This window comes from Brachionichthys hirsutus, chromosome 2, assembly GCF_040956055.1.
Source record: "Brachionichthys hirsutus isolate HB-005 chromosome 2, CSIRO-AGI_Bhir_v1, whole genome shotgun sequence".
NCBI classification, from domain to species: Eukaryota; Metazoa; Chordata; class Actinopteri; order Lophiiformes; family Brachionichthyidae; genus Brachionichthys; species Brachionichthys hirsutus.
This window is the reverse complement of record NC_090898.1, coordinates 5,675,360-5,691,720: the sequence shown is the minus strand read 5'-3', so window position 1 is coordinate 5,691,720 and position 16,361 is coordinate 5,675,360. Positions and strand designations below refer to the sequence as shown.

General features: G+C 42.1%; 3 protein-coding genes across 3 annotated transcripts; 1 reads left to right on the top strand and 2 right to left on the bottom strand.

Annotated features, from left to right (window-relative positions):
• Positions 1-61: 61 nt before the first annotated feature.
• On the bottom strand, positions 62-4,696 carry ybx1 (Y box binding protein 1). Its single transcript, XM_068745400.1, has 8 exons — positions 4,453-4,696; positions 2,653-2,716; positions 2,382-2,415; positions 2,211-2,300; positions 1,830-2,108; positions 1,346-1,431; positions 787-1,073; positions 62-406 (listed from the first exon to the last, which is right to left on the bottom strand). The coding sequence occupies exons 1-7, from the start codon at positions 4,556-4,558 to the stop codon at positions 833-835; spliced, it is 900 nt and encodes a 299-aa protein (XP_068601501.1). The 5' UTR covers positions 4,559-4,696; the 3' UTR covers positions 62-406; positions 787-832.
• A 1,459-nt stretch (positions 4,697-6,155) lies between these two features.
• On the bottom strand, positions 6,156-15,644 carry ppih (peptidylprolyl isomerase H (cyclophilin H)). The gene is made up of 9 exons (XM_068745076.1): positions 15,473-15,644; positions 9,786-9,850; positions 9,647-9,670; positions 9,286-9,330; positions 8,306-8,348; positions 7,659-7,751; positions 6,856-6,943; positions 6,711-6,751; positions 6,156-6,599 (listed from the first exon to the last, which is right to left on the bottom strand). The coding sequence occupies exons 1-9, from the start codon at positions 15,536-15,538 to the stop codon at positions 6,531-6,533; spliced, it is 534 nt and encodes a 177-aa protein (XP_068601177.1). The 5' UTR covers positions 15,539-15,644; the 3' UTR covers positions 6,156-6,530.
• On the top strand, positions 11,662-12,714 carry si:dkeyp-100a1.6 (probable G-protein coupled receptor 160). Its single transcript, XM_068744502.1, has one exon. It carries the CDS (start codon positions 11,662-11,664, stop codon positions 12,712-12,714), a length of 1,053 nt encoding a protein of 350 aa, XP_068600603.1.
• Positions 15,645-16,361: the final 717 nt, after the last annotated feature.

Below are 16,361 nucleotides of genomic sequence, written 5' to 3'. Positions count from 1 at the left end.
AACCCTTTGTGCTCCCACATTTGAATGGTCCCATGAAATATAAAAAAGGCCACACAGAAAATTCTACTGGTTTCTGGAGTTTTATTTTAGCTTGCATTTTGTTAAAATGTCTGAATACATAAAAAGTTATTGAAAAATGTCAAACTGACCAGATATCAAATTTCATTTTCTTTAAAAACCATTTGGTGTAAAAACTTAGGACAGGTTTAGAAAAACATTTGCTGTTTCCCCAAAACATTTTTTGTAGCCGTCACATAAAAATAATGGAAAAGAAACAAGTCTGCATAGATTCTGCAGGCAATCGGTGGTAATCTGGTCAAACGCATGAAGCAAGCTTGTGACGATCGTCAAGTCAAATCTTTATTGCTCAGATCTTGTTTGATGTTTCTTCTTGTTGACAAAAAAACTGTAAAAGAAAATGTGGAAATTAGTCAATCGTTTGAGTTTATTTAAAACAGGGACAATACATATATATTTACGTGTAAACATTCATCAATAAGATTATAGCCAATGGCTAATTTCCATCTTTAGTCCCTTTGACAAGTCCCTTTCATGTGGTATTTTCAATTATAGAGAATTAGTCATGTGGTCTCTTACACCAAGTTGCCCCTCTATAATAGCGCTGACTTTATTGCATTGCTATCCATTCATTGGGGATAAAAAACTACCAGTAATACATTTAGATGTTTAAAAAAAAAGTATACCTGTATATAATTATTACATGATAATGTACTTCCCTAATTATTAATGGACTCCAGGTTAAAGGAGAGGAGCGGCCAGACTCACCCGGACGATGGTAAACGATGGTAGGTGCCGGTGGGCAGGTACTTTCCTACTCAGCCCCACCCTGCTGGGCCTCGGGAGCGGACGTTTTTTCGGCAGATGGTTCACCTCCTGCTTTTACTTCCTTGGTCTCCTGGCCAGGTTTGCCCCCAGTTTGCGGGCGTTTGCGGCGGTAGTTTACGTTGCGGCGGGGGCGCCGTTGACGTTGCTGTTGGTTCTGACCACCTTCACCATCTTGATTCTCCTTGTCCTCCTCACCGTCCCGCACTGGTCTGGGACGAGGTGGACCCCTGCAATGACCAACGCGGGTACGAAAAGCGCGTAAGCTCAGCATCAAGTGAGAAGCACGAGGAACGTGCAAATAAAATGCCAGCCAAAGATTAAATGATGTTTTGATGCAAAGCTGCAGTTTGAGTTTAGGCTGCAATAAAATGGAGGGTTTTTCTCTCAGAAATAGAATCGATTGTAGGTGGCAAATCGAATTGAGAATTTAGGGCTATTAAATCCAATGTTTTCCTCTCCCATTATTGCAAACCTGCATCAATAAAGCCAACATGCAGACCTTGGTCTGAAGCCTCTGTAGTAGTTCTGCCTCGCTGGTCTGTTGCCTTGGTCTGGACCGCCTTGGTTCTCATCGCCCTCTCCTCCCTAAAAGCAAACAGCAAACTACTGACACGTAGCTTTTTTCCAGAGTGAACATTCAGGCAAGTAAAATCTTCAAATTGATATAGTGTACGGCACTCATTTGGAATTACAAATGACCTTCCATTTAAATGTTCCAGCTGCAGATTAGACATTTGGGGCCTATTAAAATATTTCTTGCGATATTGGCAAGACCCCCGATACACCAAGATTTATTGTTCACAACCGCGTCTGCATTAGGAAGTGGATTCAGAGTTGTACACGATGGCGACAACGTTTTCCAACTCGACCATGGAAGTGCCGGGTGCCTGCTTCGGGATAGTAGCCCTGTGACGGAGTACCTCAGGCACCACTCCGCGTGGCGAGTTGGTGTATGTGAGCCGGCGGCCGAAGCGTCTACGTACAAAGTATGGAGGGTAGCGCCGTCTCCCAGGATAAGCGGGTCTGCGTTGCTGCTGGGAATCTCCTTCGGGGGCGCTCTCCACCCCATCTCGGCCACTTTTCTCACGACCTCCGCTGCCAGGCTCACCCTCTCCATCGCTCTGGTAGTTCTCCGGATAGTCTCCACCACGGGGAGGGCCCCTTCTCCGGGGAAAGCGCCTATAGCGGTTTCTGTCAGCAGCGTACTTACTTCCCTGGACCGCAATACCTCCTGGGCCAGTAACGTTTGCTGCCTCTGCTCCCTGCACACAACACAATTTCAAAGTAATACAGTCACCCAAATTATGGATCTAGAAGCCATTATTTACCAGGATACATTTGAGCTGAAAGCAAATGGAATTTACCTTCTCTCCCTCAACTACATCAAACTCCACAGTTTCTCCATCACCAACACTGCGAAGGTATTTCCTCGGGTTGTTCTTTTTGATGGCCGTCTAAGAAATAAAATTAAAAAAAAAGACACGTGTAAGGTTTTCCAATTTAGGAACCAAAAAAATAGATATCCTGCAACTTACCTGGTGTACAAAAACGTCCTCTTTTGTGTCATTCCTAAAGAATCAGATAAAGACTGTTATGTTCAGTTAAAAGGATCTTGATCTACACAGTACGCCAATTTATATTTATCAATTTAGGATGTGAACAAATATAAAAAATAATTAAGCACTATACATAACAGCACAGACATGGACACAAATTGTCTAGTAAGCGTTTGTAAGCAAATTAAAACCATAATAGGATTAGGAATGTTCCTTCCCACATATGACAGTCTCCTGGACGTTCACACACCTATTGATGAAACCATAGCCATTCCTGACGTTGAACCATTTGACTGTACCCAGGACTTTTGTTGCTGCAATGACACAAAATGCATTAGGCAGGTTTAAGCGTTTCCTTTTTGTCGATGCTTCCACAAGGAGCCCAACAAGAAACAGTCAAGGAATCAAATAACAGCAGACGATCATAAACCAACTAGGGGCCACTGATAAAGTGGGCGTTATATTTAACTCCCAACTGTCACTGGCTTTATTTAGATCCCGATGCTGGAGAGTGCTCTGTGCCAGCTGCACAGTAAAGACATGAACCATAAATATTCTGAGGCAGTAATGCTCTGACTATACTGCTCACCAGTGCTTCCCCCTCAGAGATACTTCAGTTCACTCTACCATATATCCGGATATAGTATCGTATACACTGATAACAGAGTGCGCTGTGGTCCCTGGCAACTTGTCAGAGTCCAACCACTATGGGCCCACCGCCCTCTTTAAATTGCGTTGCTCTCTACTGGCGGTCGCACGTGGTAGAGTAGCGCCCGGTCGCGCTAGCGAGACGCAACCCCGGGTCGGTGTGTTAGCTTACATGCTATTTGGGTCGTAACCATGTGGTTGGGCTACAGCCAGCAAACAGAAAAACTATCCCAACAAAGCAAATTGGATTGTAATCTTTGTGCAATGGCATAAAATGAACATTCCGATTATTGTTTCCAATGATCGAACATACTAAATGGGGATATAAATCAGCGGAATCATTCGGCGGACATTTTGAGCGGCCCCTTCAGCCACATAGAACCAGAGCTAGCTAATAAGGCTAAGCGCAGCTTCGTTAGCCACTAAGCTACAAGGCCCAAATGCTAATGTTATCCCCGAAAGTCGACCGAAATTCGATGACCGCTGAGCGATGCAACGCGGAGACAGACTCTCGGTGATATGGTGGTTCCACCAACCATGTTGGACACGGGTTCACGTGTTTGTTCCGATTATCCTTAAAGAAATTATTAACACGTTATCGGTTTCTTTCGGGTGAACAAAGGGAAATCCCGCAGCTAGCGTTAGCTTGCGCTTCACAGCGATCGCATCGCTCGGCTAAAGGGCAGCAATAACATCGTCTTCCAGCCCAGTGTATTGATACCGGTTACAATATTAAAATAATAATACTGTTATCGTTGAGGCTTTGATGCTATACTTTCCTTCCCCCACTATAATTGCTCGGCAGCGGCGGTTCTACCGCCATCAAAGGGAGAATTGATTCTGGAACACGCTCAGGATCCGTGCATGTGACGAGCAGCCGGCAACATGGCATTCAACCGGGATTGCGGTTTATCGAGGGCCGATGATCAGGTTACCGACACAATCATCCAGGATTCCTCTCACCGAACGCATGTTCTCAAATAGAATGTAACAACTGAACCCGTCGGAACATAACCCGAGTTAGGAAACAATTATCCACGGAGATGTACCGGATTTACATCAAATGTAGGTTGGTAGCCAGAAAAACTAAAATGTACATTTCTGGACAAGTTCTCATAATTAGTAGGCCATTTAGTTAAATCAAATTGCGAACTCCGAATTAACTGTCAGCTACGAAAGGCGCGTACAAATTACTTATTTTTCTTTCGGCTGGTCGGACCCACCGAACTGTAAATCGCCTCAGATGTACACGAGATCAAACGAGCCTTAGCCTTAAGATTAGTGCTAACTTAACTATGTTCGTCTTACAGCGTGAGAAACTGTCTGTTTCGAGCGTGACATCTTCTGTACTCAAAACTAGGTTAGCTAAATTAGCTTAGCAGCTAATTTCCTGCCGTCTTACCGATGACCTTTTTATCCCCCGCGGAAGCGGCGGCTGCCGGGCTGGATGGGCTCTCCGCATCGACAGCAGGCTGCGGCGATTGTTGCGTTTCGGCCTCGCTGCTCATAGTTACTCCTCGTTGTTAATGGCTTCTGCCGGCGGCGGCTCTCTGCTGTGTTTCCCGGTGCTAGATGGTAACCTGGGCCGGCGGTGGTGGGGGGTGCTGCCTTCGGGCTCTCTGCTTTCCTCCTTCCGCTCCCGTTGCCGATCGAACTGGGCAGAAGCAGCAACTGTGCCGGGGAACGTTCCCATCTCGGGACCCGCCCACATCGTTTTATAATTGGTTGAGACAGCTAACAAATCTCGCGTTCCTATTGGATAAAACTGTTGTCATCTTTGAGAGGTTGCTGGAAGTAATTGGCTACCTGTCCCTTTGTACCGCACCGCCGCGGAGTCAAAGCCTACGAGATTAGAGTCGTGATATTACAGAAAAAAGGGGTAATGTTACGAGATTAAAGTCGTCTCTCAACAACCTTCATTCCAATAAGAATTGATTTGTACATTGTGTGCTTACTTTTGCTTTGAATGAAAATATATGACTGCCTTTACTGAGAAAATGTTAAATGCTTATTGACGCCTCACCAAAGTGCACTGAGCATTGATCTGTCAAATGTGCAGAGGAATAATTACTCATAATATTAATCTGAGGAAACATCACACCCATGATGAACAATCACCACATCCTTCACAATTATAACATATAGAAGACGATATCTTCTCAGGAACTGCCACTGCTCAAGATTCACAGGGAAAGCAATCTCAAACACCGCTTCCACCAGCAGAGAGCCCCAGACTGAGCGTGAGACAACCCCACCAAGGCCCCCCATTCATTGTCATGTTAATGCTCCACTGGCACTGTTTATGGGCATTGGCTGATATGTAGAGCTTGTGGCCAAGCCCGGGTTCGCCCAACAAAGATGGGTTTTAACATTGACCTATGAAGCCTCCCCAAGCAAAAAAAAAAAAAAAAAACCTCTTCCTGCATCCATTGGAACAGTTGGCATCTGAAAGGATTCTTTTGTGCCAAGGGAAGGAGGTCCAAGGCAGAAGAGGGACAGGGTGGGTGGGGGTGGGGTCTGTTGGCTTGGATTAGTATGGGTGGCCGGAAGAAGAAGTTACCATAAGTTTAGCAGGGCTTGGCACCAGAGAGAGTAGTAGAGGACTGGTGTCTTTCACTGTAAAGTGGGGTTCTCCTTTACTCGCACGTAATCACCAACCATTATGTTATAGCCAAATTACTGACATTGTATCAATGAATCAACCCAAAACATCATGCATTTTCTTTTTTGTCAGGATGTGGCTCTGAAAATTTACTGACAAAATCAACAGTAGCTATAGCATTAAATGCAGAGTTGAATTCAGTGTAGAGGAAATGACGGTGTGTGTGTGTGTGTGTGTGTGTTTTGAGAACATCAATTGTTCTGGCTCCTATAAAAACATTTTTTTTAAATGCATGGTTAGTTTAGAGTAGTGTGCATAATTCTGATTATATGCTCTTCGGATGGCTAAACTTCACACACCATAAAAATATTTCACTGGAAAAAAGAAAACCCAGGATTTGCAGAAAATAAAAAATACTGAAAGGTACATTCGAATCCCTCTTCATCAGTCATTTTCCTTTGCGACCCCAACAAAAGCACTCAGATGATATCCAAAACTTTTGAGATGTAAAAAAAATTTATTCATCATAAATGAGTCATGAAACTACATTCCGAATTGTTCTTTTAAAAAAGTCCTTCTTTAAGTCTTTTTAATGACAGAGTATACATTCCATTGGGACTTGGAAAATAATCTTGAATCCATATTTTACGTACATCCTGTCAGGAACTAAACCCTCCTCAAATGTGAATAATCTGATTATAAGAATTCAGAGGCTGAAATCAATCAGAACAAAATGAGAAAATAGCTGCAATGTATGATGTTCATCACACAAACTCAAGGGAGGATGAATCTATACAGGAAAATAAGCCAATGTTTTCTGAAGATTACTAATCAATCAGTCAATCGGACTCCACTTCACATGGTACGGGGTTGTTGGGTCACATCTCTCCACACTGTGAGACAAGGATTGGGAGCTTTGGTTTGTTGTTTGGTCCTGTAGGAGCATTCTGTTAGGAGAAAGGACATTTTAATGAAAATTACACACATTCGGATCATATGTACAAAAGGTACAATCCCCCCAAAAAATAATATAAATCAATGTCACATTGAGAATTTACCTCGATTTTTCTCATGATCAACAAGCCGTCAATGACTTTTCCTGAAAGAATCACAAAAGGCAAGCAAAAAAAAAAAAATCTATTTAACTCTGACACAAAAATGAGAAAAGATCTCTTAATGTATGAATATCGTAGCCGCGCTTACCAAAGACAACATGCTTCCCATCTAGCCAGTCACATTTAGTGCAGGTAATGAAAAATTGACAGCCATTTGTCCCTGGACCACTGTTTGCCTGAGACACACAGAAAGATGGCAATATTAGAACATCTTCATTGATTATGGGTAATTCACAGGAATGAAGGAAAAGCTAACTATATTCTGTTAACCTCACAGAGCATCATACACAATCAGATCAGGATTACATTTTTTTAGTTATCTTGCTAACAGACGGACGGACAGCCAAACAAATGCCTGCAATTAGATAACCCCCGTCTCGGCGGAGGCAATCATGCATTTAAATAAAGAATGCTATGCTAGCATGCTCACACATTACACATTTCAGTTGTCTCATAACAGGTGTGGTCTCCAGGTGAAACCAGAGCTGAATTGAATTGAATTGAATCCTAGTCCATCTACTCGTTTTTAAGGGCAGGGAAAATAAGCCTTTTTGTGTGAAAGACAAATCTGAGGATCTGCATCACAGCAGAGTGGTATCTTTTTTCTTGTCTTTAATGATATACACGGTTTATGGGGAGAGCAAAAACACAGAACAAAGACATATAGTTAAACAGCATTTCATTCAAAGTGCATTGCAACACAACTTTCAGACACACATCCATCGAGTGGCGCTAGAATCCATGCAATGTGCCGTCGGCTTAGGATGAGCGGTAACCATTCTCCCTGTCACCCAGTACTACTTCCTTTTGTTTTCCAGGTAATTTGGGATTGTTATGGAATGACATTTTAGTCCTTGCCCTGAACACCTGAGCACTGGCATACAAACTTACCATGGACAGAAGACCAGGGGATGAATGCTTGAGATCAAAGTTTTCATCAGCAAATGGACCCCTGTAGATGCTACAGATGCCAGTTCCATCACCCTTCAGCGAGAAACAAAGGTTCATGAGGCAGTTCTCACAGAGCAGACACGACTGGTAGTTCATCAGCAGCCCAGCGGGGGGCAGTAAACTGCAGTAATCTTTTTGTCATACACTAATATACTATGGATGAAATTCTTGATTATTATTTTTTTTATGTTTTTTACAAGTTTGGGAATAACAGCAAGTTTTTATATATTTTAACCGAATAAAAATTTTTTTTTGACCTCTTACCACATTCAGACCTATCAAACACTGTTCCACTTCAACTGATACTCCTTTCAGACAAAAATGTCTGTCTCCATAATTCACAACTCAATTTTACCTTTACCCCGTTCTATCCTGAGGTGAAGTTTAGCACAACAAGCAGAGATGCACTATATTTAAAGTTTCGACCGCTAAAAGAGCTACAGGGAAATTATTGTAGTCAACTCACTGTCAATTCAATCGTTAACTACTTTTAGCCTTAATTTCAATTTTGATACAAAAAATGTCATGTAACTGTGTGTGTGTGTGTGTGTGTGTGTGTGTGTGTGTGTGTGTGTGTGTGTACTCACGTTAACAAAGTCCCCTCCTTGTATCATAAAGTCTTTAATGACTCTACCAAAAACAAAGAAAACATCCACGCCATTATTTTTACTGTGCTTTACATTCTGGAAAGAGTTACAAATTTCAAACTAATTCAAATGTAACAAAAAAAAAATCAGTTATCCTATAGAGTAAACAAAACTGATCCAGAAGATGACTTGTATCTGATCTGATACAGATTTTTGGGAGATCTATAGACATGTCATCATGCAAGCACTGCAGCTATTATCCCACAAATGTATCCAGATGATGATACAAACCACCAAAATTGTATGGATTTTCTGCATCACCAAGTACGGTAACGTTGTTCATATCCTTTTGATTAATCCTCCTCAGCGGAAAAAAGTATGAAAGCAAAACCAAATTTAAAAACCTCATTCAAATGCTATTATATTCCAAACCCAAGATCATACTTTATTACTGGCGTTTAGTAATTTAGCCTATGAAAGCAAATAGGGAGAGAAACAGCAACAAACGTCCAAGGGAGATTGTTTCAGGGGAAAATCATGTAAAACTAGAAAACTATTTTGGAATCCATTAATGGGGTTTTCAATGTTAAAATGTAATAATTTTGATTTCCCTCATTAAGACATTTTGCATGATAGTGCACATCAGACCCCTTTATGACTATTATTTTTGGTGAGTGAATTGAATTTTTCAAAGCCTCCATTTAAAGTGAAAGGGAAAATCCAGATTATTTTATAACCAGACGGGTATCCGGAGTCAGACCAAGACCCATCTTCAGATTATTATATATATTTTTTAAATCAAGATCCATCAAGCAGTTTTTACGTAATTCTGTTAACAAGCAAACAAACCCTGTCAAAAACATAACCTCCTTGGCAGAGGTAATAATCCAGAGTTTGACATTCTACTCAAACTACAACATTTAAAAATGTTAATATCAGTCTAAAGTGAGCTTTATAAATCAAGCTCCCGTTCTGCGTACCTGTGGAATGTGCAACCTTTGAAACCAATAGGGACTCCATCCTTCCTGTGAGAGATAAATTAAGAGTTAAATTAACTACGTTGGAGTGTAAACTAGAGTCAGATCACCTCACAAAGACGCCCATCGATCTGCTGAAATTACAGTACATTTAAATATCCGAGTCAATTTACATCATGGCAGGAATCTATTGAACATTATCTCAATGGAGCCAGCAGCGGCTGGCACATTTTGTTTAGACACAGATATTACTGTTCAGATATCAGAAGTATGACTGTTACAGAGCAGCCTGCTGCTGATTTACTGCCAGGATGGTGGAGTTTGTGTTTGTGTGCAATCAAAGCACAGTCCTTCACAGCCTTACTTGAACTCTCCAGTGCAGAACTGCCTGTAAAAGATAATAAAATGGTGTATTATTAAGCTATTGTTACATATACATCTGTGACATCTCCCCCCCACCCCCATCAATTTATCCAATAATTTGATGCAGACTTTCGTCTTACCGAAAATTCTCCGCCGACTTTGGAACAACATCTGCAAAAAGCTCGATCTTCATCCGTCCGATATCCTGACAAACAGAAAACACACACACAGACCAAAAAGATAACGTTTAAGTTAGGAATGTATTTTCACTTAAAATAAAAATAAAAAACCAGGGTTGAGCCTTCGGAGCTCGTCATTCCTAGATGGGGAAGCCAACCAGCGGTGCTGACGCGTTTAGCTGGTTAGCTAGCGTCTAAGGTTAGTAGCACGACTTGGAAAAGGAATGACTGATATGAGACTTCTTCATGTCCTTCCCAATCTCACTCACTGCCTTGACACAAAACAAAATGGGGTGCAATACAAGTTTTTGTGTAACAGTTCTGTAAACCTTCACAGTCAAAGTAATACAACTAACAAATACACGGCATAATCTGAGAAGACTCCATAATCACGGCGCAGGGCATTAAATCCTCTGTAAACAGTGGGATCGTGTGTGTGTGTGTGTGTGTGTGTGTGCGGCAATGTTGGTGACTGTCCACCCAGGCCTCCCACAAACCGAAGGGCCACGCCACTGGCCGACTGTTGGAACAATGTCCATGTGTCCGAGTCTGCGTGTGTGAAAGCAATCTGTGGGTGCCGTTGTAAGTCTCACTGACATCACTGCCCAGCTCTCCTTTCACTCATTCTCCTGACTCGAGCAGTCACTGGATCTCCTGCCTTTGGCTTTGTCTCAACAACACAGCAGCGCTGGAGCTCCCAGGCAACTGAATTCATGCGCTGATGTGAAACAAACAAGCGCAGAAGACTTTATTTGCCAAGGATGTGGCCCTGCTGACGTCAGGTAATCCATGCAGATTAGAAATGTTACACTTATTCCCCTTTTTCTTTGGGAATTTCCTCAAGGATCCCCTTTGGGCTACTCTGGTAAGCAAATAAACAAAACAAAGCTGTATAAAGGTAACGTATATTCTAAAAACAATCTTATTGTCATTCTAAATCTAACTTGGTATTGTTCATCCTGTGCTGCATTATGTGTATCTCTGCTTAAATAAGAGCAGCTTTTAAAAGTGACCCAGAAGGTGTGGCCCATCAGTCTGTTCGTGCACAATACGAAGGTGGAGCATAGCAAGGTTAACTGACCAGGAACCGCACTGACAACATTCTCAGATAAATCCGGACTCGAGCCTGTCGGGTTCCTCTACGGGAGATAAGAGTCGAGACATCTGTACAATTACGCTGGACCGGGACAAACCTGAGCAGAGGTACAAGCTTAATTCCTGTTAAACGTTGTAGAAAAGTTACGCTTTAAAATGGAAGAACCTGCTCTACGAAATGCAGGAAGTTCAGATCGAGGCAGTCGTGGCGCTTTGAGCAGAGCGTTCTTGTGAACTGAGGCGATGGTGGAACAGAGGAATCCGCAACATCTTAATTACGAGTCAAAGGAGAATGCTGGTGAGGCGTGTTTACTTCACAAGTGCAGGTCGTGACAGGCAACAGGACTAAGTTTAGGACTGCACCGCTCCACGCGCTGCAACATCAGAACACCAGATCCAAACGCTAACTCTTCCTGTTCAACCTGTGCAAGTTTATAACCTAAAATTCATGAAAACCCATGAAACAACAAAATAGTTTCAGAGTTTGAGCAGCAAAAAAAAAAAAAAAGAGGGGCATCCTTCAGATTGGTATTTAACGTTGACGCGGATACAGAGATCAGATTTAGCAGGACCAGGCCGGTGTCTCATGCAGCTACGTGCATGTTCTCGTTGTACTGCAGGGCCAACGTTCCTAACCAATGTCATCTCGTCTTTCACAGAATTTCCTGGAGCAGCTTAATATATAACCAGAGAAATGCCGCAGTGACCGAGGAGTTTGTGTTTGTGAGAAGTATCCATCACAATGCTGGCCATTATAAGCCAATGGGACAGGGAGTCTGGCTATCAAACAAACCCAGAGAAATATGCCCTTCTCGTGCTGATTAAGTTTGCACTGGATGCAGCAGTCTTCTTCTCATGCTGCCGGAAGCTGTCCGCCTCTTTTTTAAACGTGTGCAGCCTGTCCATCATCATGGCGGACTTGGTCATGGTGTTTTTGTTAACGGTCGTGTGCTTCCTTGGGCCCGAGGAGTCCCCCGTTTCACTCTGCTTCCTCACGGCTAACGCCTCGGCAACATTCGGAGCGCTGCCGCTGCCAATGATGTCCCTCGGCTTGGTGGATTACTGTTTGGATGACGCCTACCTCTGCAACCAGAGGTCCTTCTACAAATACCTGAGAAACACAGTCTTAACCTCGCTGTGCTGGACACGGGCCGTTATCTATTCCCTTTCCACGGTCAAAGCAGAGCTGACGGAACTGGACAATATGCCATGGAGGAAGGCACTAGTGTGTGACGTTGAAGAGTCCGGACTGATTGCCTACTTCACTTTGGTGCTTTTCACCGCATCACTTTGTGCAATGGTGCCTTTTTGGTCAAGCGTTCCCCTGTGGCTAAAAGAGGCGGACAGGATATGTGGGCTGAGAGAAGAACAGGACCCCCAGAAGAGCGACTTGCTGTACATCTCAGCCAACCAAACTAAGACAGACGTCAGTGAGGACCGTCTGGAGGAGCCCGCCCGGCCACGACCGCCTCTGTGGCTTGCCATAACGCTGGGCTTTGGTTTGTTTTGGCTGCCTTATCTCACCATATCTGTCATCTATCATGTCTTTGACGTCGGAGTGCCTGCCTACATCTCTGTTAACATTATGTGGTTGGAGTGCACCAACAGTTTACTCACCGGTCTGGTGTTCTGGAGAAACAGCCACGCGCAAGGACCATATAGCCCATATCTACCCAAAAATGTGTGCTCATGGAGTGTTTACTGGTATTTGAGCAGAGGAATTGGACACCATCAGCTTCCTGTAGCTGTGTTCAACCCATCAAAAGTAAAGCAAACCATTCTCATATACGGGTAGTAGAATAACAATACTTTTTGAAAACGAGTCCTTCATCTGCATGAATTCTGTGTAAAACACGTTTTTTTTAAATAACGCCTTCTGGAAATTAACCAAACCTGGAGAAGTGTTTCGTGGCTCTGACTGGATGAGTCATAATGTCAACAAGCGAATGCTGCACTTCCTGATGCAAGTTACTATTAACGTGGAGTCAAGCGCTGCTCAAACCTGCAGTGATTAATGTTTATTAAGTTGCTTTAATGAAGCTTATTTGTAAATATTTTCAGGAATCAGCAAAAGTGTTGCTTTTTCAGCTCATATTTAAGAGTAAATTCTTCCAGCCTGCGACCATCAAACTATACAACGTCTCACAATGACAGTCAGGAGCAGGAGGAAAGAGATTTTGGGCATTACTGTATACATCCATACTTTTTCATTCTTTAATTTATTCTGAGTACACACATGTTGTAGACTGCCGTAAGGGCAATTTCTTTCTTTTTAATTTAATGTATTCTTGACTGTGGGAAACTCTGTTATATTTTCTGGAGCAGAGCAACTGTACGAAAAGCAATCCCCCCCCCCCCCTTGGGATCAATAAAGTATTCAGAAATAGTCAATCTTTTTTCACTGACAAAAACTATAAAAAAATTAATTAAAAAAAGCATAATTCAACAACTAAAGCTAATTTGTAATGTAGATCAAAGATTTATGCTTCACATTATTGTCAATGAGCCGTGATTGAGGACGTTGTCCAGCTTTGTAAGACCTTTTCTATAAGGGAATGTTCACAATGTGTAGGATCAACAGGACATCCCATTCTGCATGTTTTCAAGATGGAAAAAAACAGCAGGGCCACCTTGTTTGTGTTGCTGTTTGACTTTAGTGAGTCCGAACTTGCTTAAAAGACAAAGTCACGACAGCCTCATCCAGAGAGCCTTTTCATCGTTGGCCTGGTTCTGCTTGAAAGCTCTGGAGGACCAGTGTGCTGTCAGCCTGTTCCACCCCGACATGCCTGTGGAGGTCGTGCCAGCACCAAAATGAACGCCTTATCAAGGTGGCTGTGATCTTGTATCATGCCTGTGGTATGAAGTAAGATTTGTACTTTAGTCCTTGCTTTGAACGGAACACTGAGTAATTTGATAATTCCAGTTTAGTGTCAAACAACATGATGCGGTCGATTCATGTTACCTTTCAGAATTCACTTGTGCTATACTTCTCTGAACAAACATGGCTGCCAGTGCCACCACTGCACATCTAATTATCTCGAATACACACCCACTTTTGATTGGCTCAAATGAAAACACTGTAACAGCTCTGCTTTGTAGGACAACCAAGGATATCCTCATTGATAAGGTTGTGGAAAAAAGAAAGTTGACAAAACTCCAACTAGTTCAGGATTGCTAGGAATTTTACATTTAGATTCTGCTTCCTGATTCCGAAATAAAACTCAATGCCAACCGTATCATATCTGATACTTGTGTTTTGGAGACTTGTACAACATAATTGCGATCATTCCTGGAAAACCTGAAGCATGCAATCAGACACAAGCATTTGCATTTTGCACACACAAAAATGACAGATAGAAAAAATCCTGACTAATTTAAAAAAAAGGTTTTTTAAATGTGTTTACATTTTCAGTAAACAGTCTAGTTTTAAAGGGGACATATTATGAAAAACTCACTTTTCCTATCTTTCAACACTATTACGTTGATTTTGAGTCCTTAACCCCAAAACAGCAAAATAAACCATCCAGTCAATCCTTCGTAGTTTAGGTGGGTCTGTAATCACCTCCTGAAACACGTCTGGAAGAAATCGCTGCCCTTCTTACGTAATGAGGGGGAAACGTGCACATGTGTGCGCGGACCTCCCTGTGTCTGCGCTCTCTTCACTTTAAATAATTCGTAACCTCGACGCTACATTATTTCTTCTGGGTGGAGTGGCGTCTCTGTAGTTCACACCTCACATCTGTGATGAGAGCTTAAAGCCAGGCCACCGTTATGAACCACAAGAAGCATCAGCCAAACGCGTGGCCTTGTTTTGCCCCGTGTTGTTGAGGAGGACACACAACTAACATGAATAAATGTCCTTCCTGACGCCGTGTACAAATACGTGAGTGTGCCTTTTTTTTAAAATATTGTGCCCTTGAGCCAAGACAGCGATACTGAAAATGCATTAATTTAAACCTAATTGCAATACAACCGGAAACCCTGAAATACATACATTCGGAAATGAACGTCTGCAGATTGCTAACACTAAGAGCCTGTATACTGGAAAAGGTGTTTAAACAACTGCTGTAATGGTGGATGGGGTCCCCTTTCTTTTTAGGGAATAGGTTGGCTATAGAGTTGAGGGCATTCTAATACTGGAAGAAAAAAACAAATATTCTGATGGTGGATTTGCCCAAATTACTCATATCCATTTATTTGGTTTTGGGCAAATCTGCTACAAGAAATTGTTTTGTCTTTTTAAAACGCCTTTACAAACATCCTTAGTCAATTAATAAAAGAGCATTACAGAGCGAAATCCACAAATATGATCAATTACAAAGCCATCCGATCCCGACCACTATTTCAACACAACAAGCCGCTCACAATAGCGCCATGTTGTTGGCGCTTTCTTTAGGTACTAGATAAGTGGTTTAAGCAGCACAGATGGAGTTAACTCGGTCATAACTTTAAATCAATGATGATGATGATGATGATGATGATGATGATGAAGCATCAACGCAGCGTTAGCAGGGAAATAAAGGCATCTCTGTTAGCTCAGGTCCTCCACCTACCTGTCCTCCAATGGTTATGTCGAAGAACACCACAGGATTGCAGATATTAGATAGTTGGACTGACATTGTGCCAGATACTTTGCTTTTGGATAAGAAATAAAGACGAACTATTTCACAATAAAAACAAAAATCTGAATGGCCGAAAGCTACCTCTACATGCGCAGATACGACTTCCGCTTCATACCGGAAACGTTTTACGGAAAGTCATCGAGGACATAATACATGGACTCGGCAAAACGCAAAAGTGGGCAGAGGGGAGTTTTAGCTTTTTATAGTTTACACAAATGGACATTCAATAGCACTATTTTAACACTTACCTGCACGAATTATTATTAGTATTATTATTAAACATTTTTAAATGTCATATTTTAATTACTTGCAAAGTTGTTGTTGTTGTTGTTTATCTGAGTACCGGTATGCTTTGTTTGATCTAATTTCTGTTTATGTTCGAAATAAACGTATTCAATTCAAATTCAATCAAATGCAACGATTCAACATGTTTGTTTTTTCATATTTTTTTTTTTTTTACAAACTCGTGACAAGCTCAATTAGCACTGATTTACCTAGAATGCATTTGCTCATGTAATATGGATTCAGAGGGCGGGGAGTTGATTCAGCCTTTGTTCTTGTGACTCACTCAGCCACTCGCGTCGGTGTGACGTGTACACAAGAACTGCATATTCTCCCATAATGCATCTGGTGAAAGAAGTAAATGTGATCTGCCTCAGACTGAACCGAGCTGTGGTTTATTATGGTTTATTACATACTTACAAAACACACAGCACACTCTAGGGATCATGTTTTGCAGTGTTTCGTTCTCCTTGGTTGACCTTTAAACGTCTCCTGGCTCTTGGATGGTCCAACCATGACTGAGGAGTCCAGTCTGGAT

Bases quoted from the DNA above. Each gene is read 5' to 3' on its own strand.
- ybx1 (XM_068745400.1), bottom strand. From the start codon at position 4,558: ATGAGCAGCGAGGCCGAAACGCAACAATCGCCGCAGCCTGCTGTCGAT. The intron at 2,717-4,452 runs GTAAGACGGCAG...GTGTCATTGCAG, and splicing joins GGGGGATAAAAAGGTCATCG to CAACAAAAGTCCTGGGTACA. The intron at 2,109-2,210 runs GTAAATTCCATT...TGTTGTGTGCAG, and splicing joins ATGTAGTTGAGGGAGAGAAG to GGAGCAGAGGCAGCAAACGT.
- si:dkeyp-100a1.6 (XM_068744502.1), top strand. From the start codon at position 11,662: ATGCTGGCCATTATAAGCCAATGGGACAGGGAGTCTGGCTATCAAACA.
- ppih (XM_068745076.1), bottom strand. From the start codon at position 15,538: ATGTCAGTCCAACTATCTAATATCTGCAATCCTGTGGTGTTCTTCGAC. The intron at 9,331-9,646 runs GTAAGGCTGTGA...TATCTCTCACAG, and splicing joins TTCTGCACTGGAGAGTTCAA to GAAGGATGGAGTCCCTATTG. The intron at 6,600-6,710 runs GTAAATTCTCAA...TTCTCCTAACAG, and splicing joins TGATCATGAGAAAAATCGAG to AATGCTCCTACAGGACCAAA.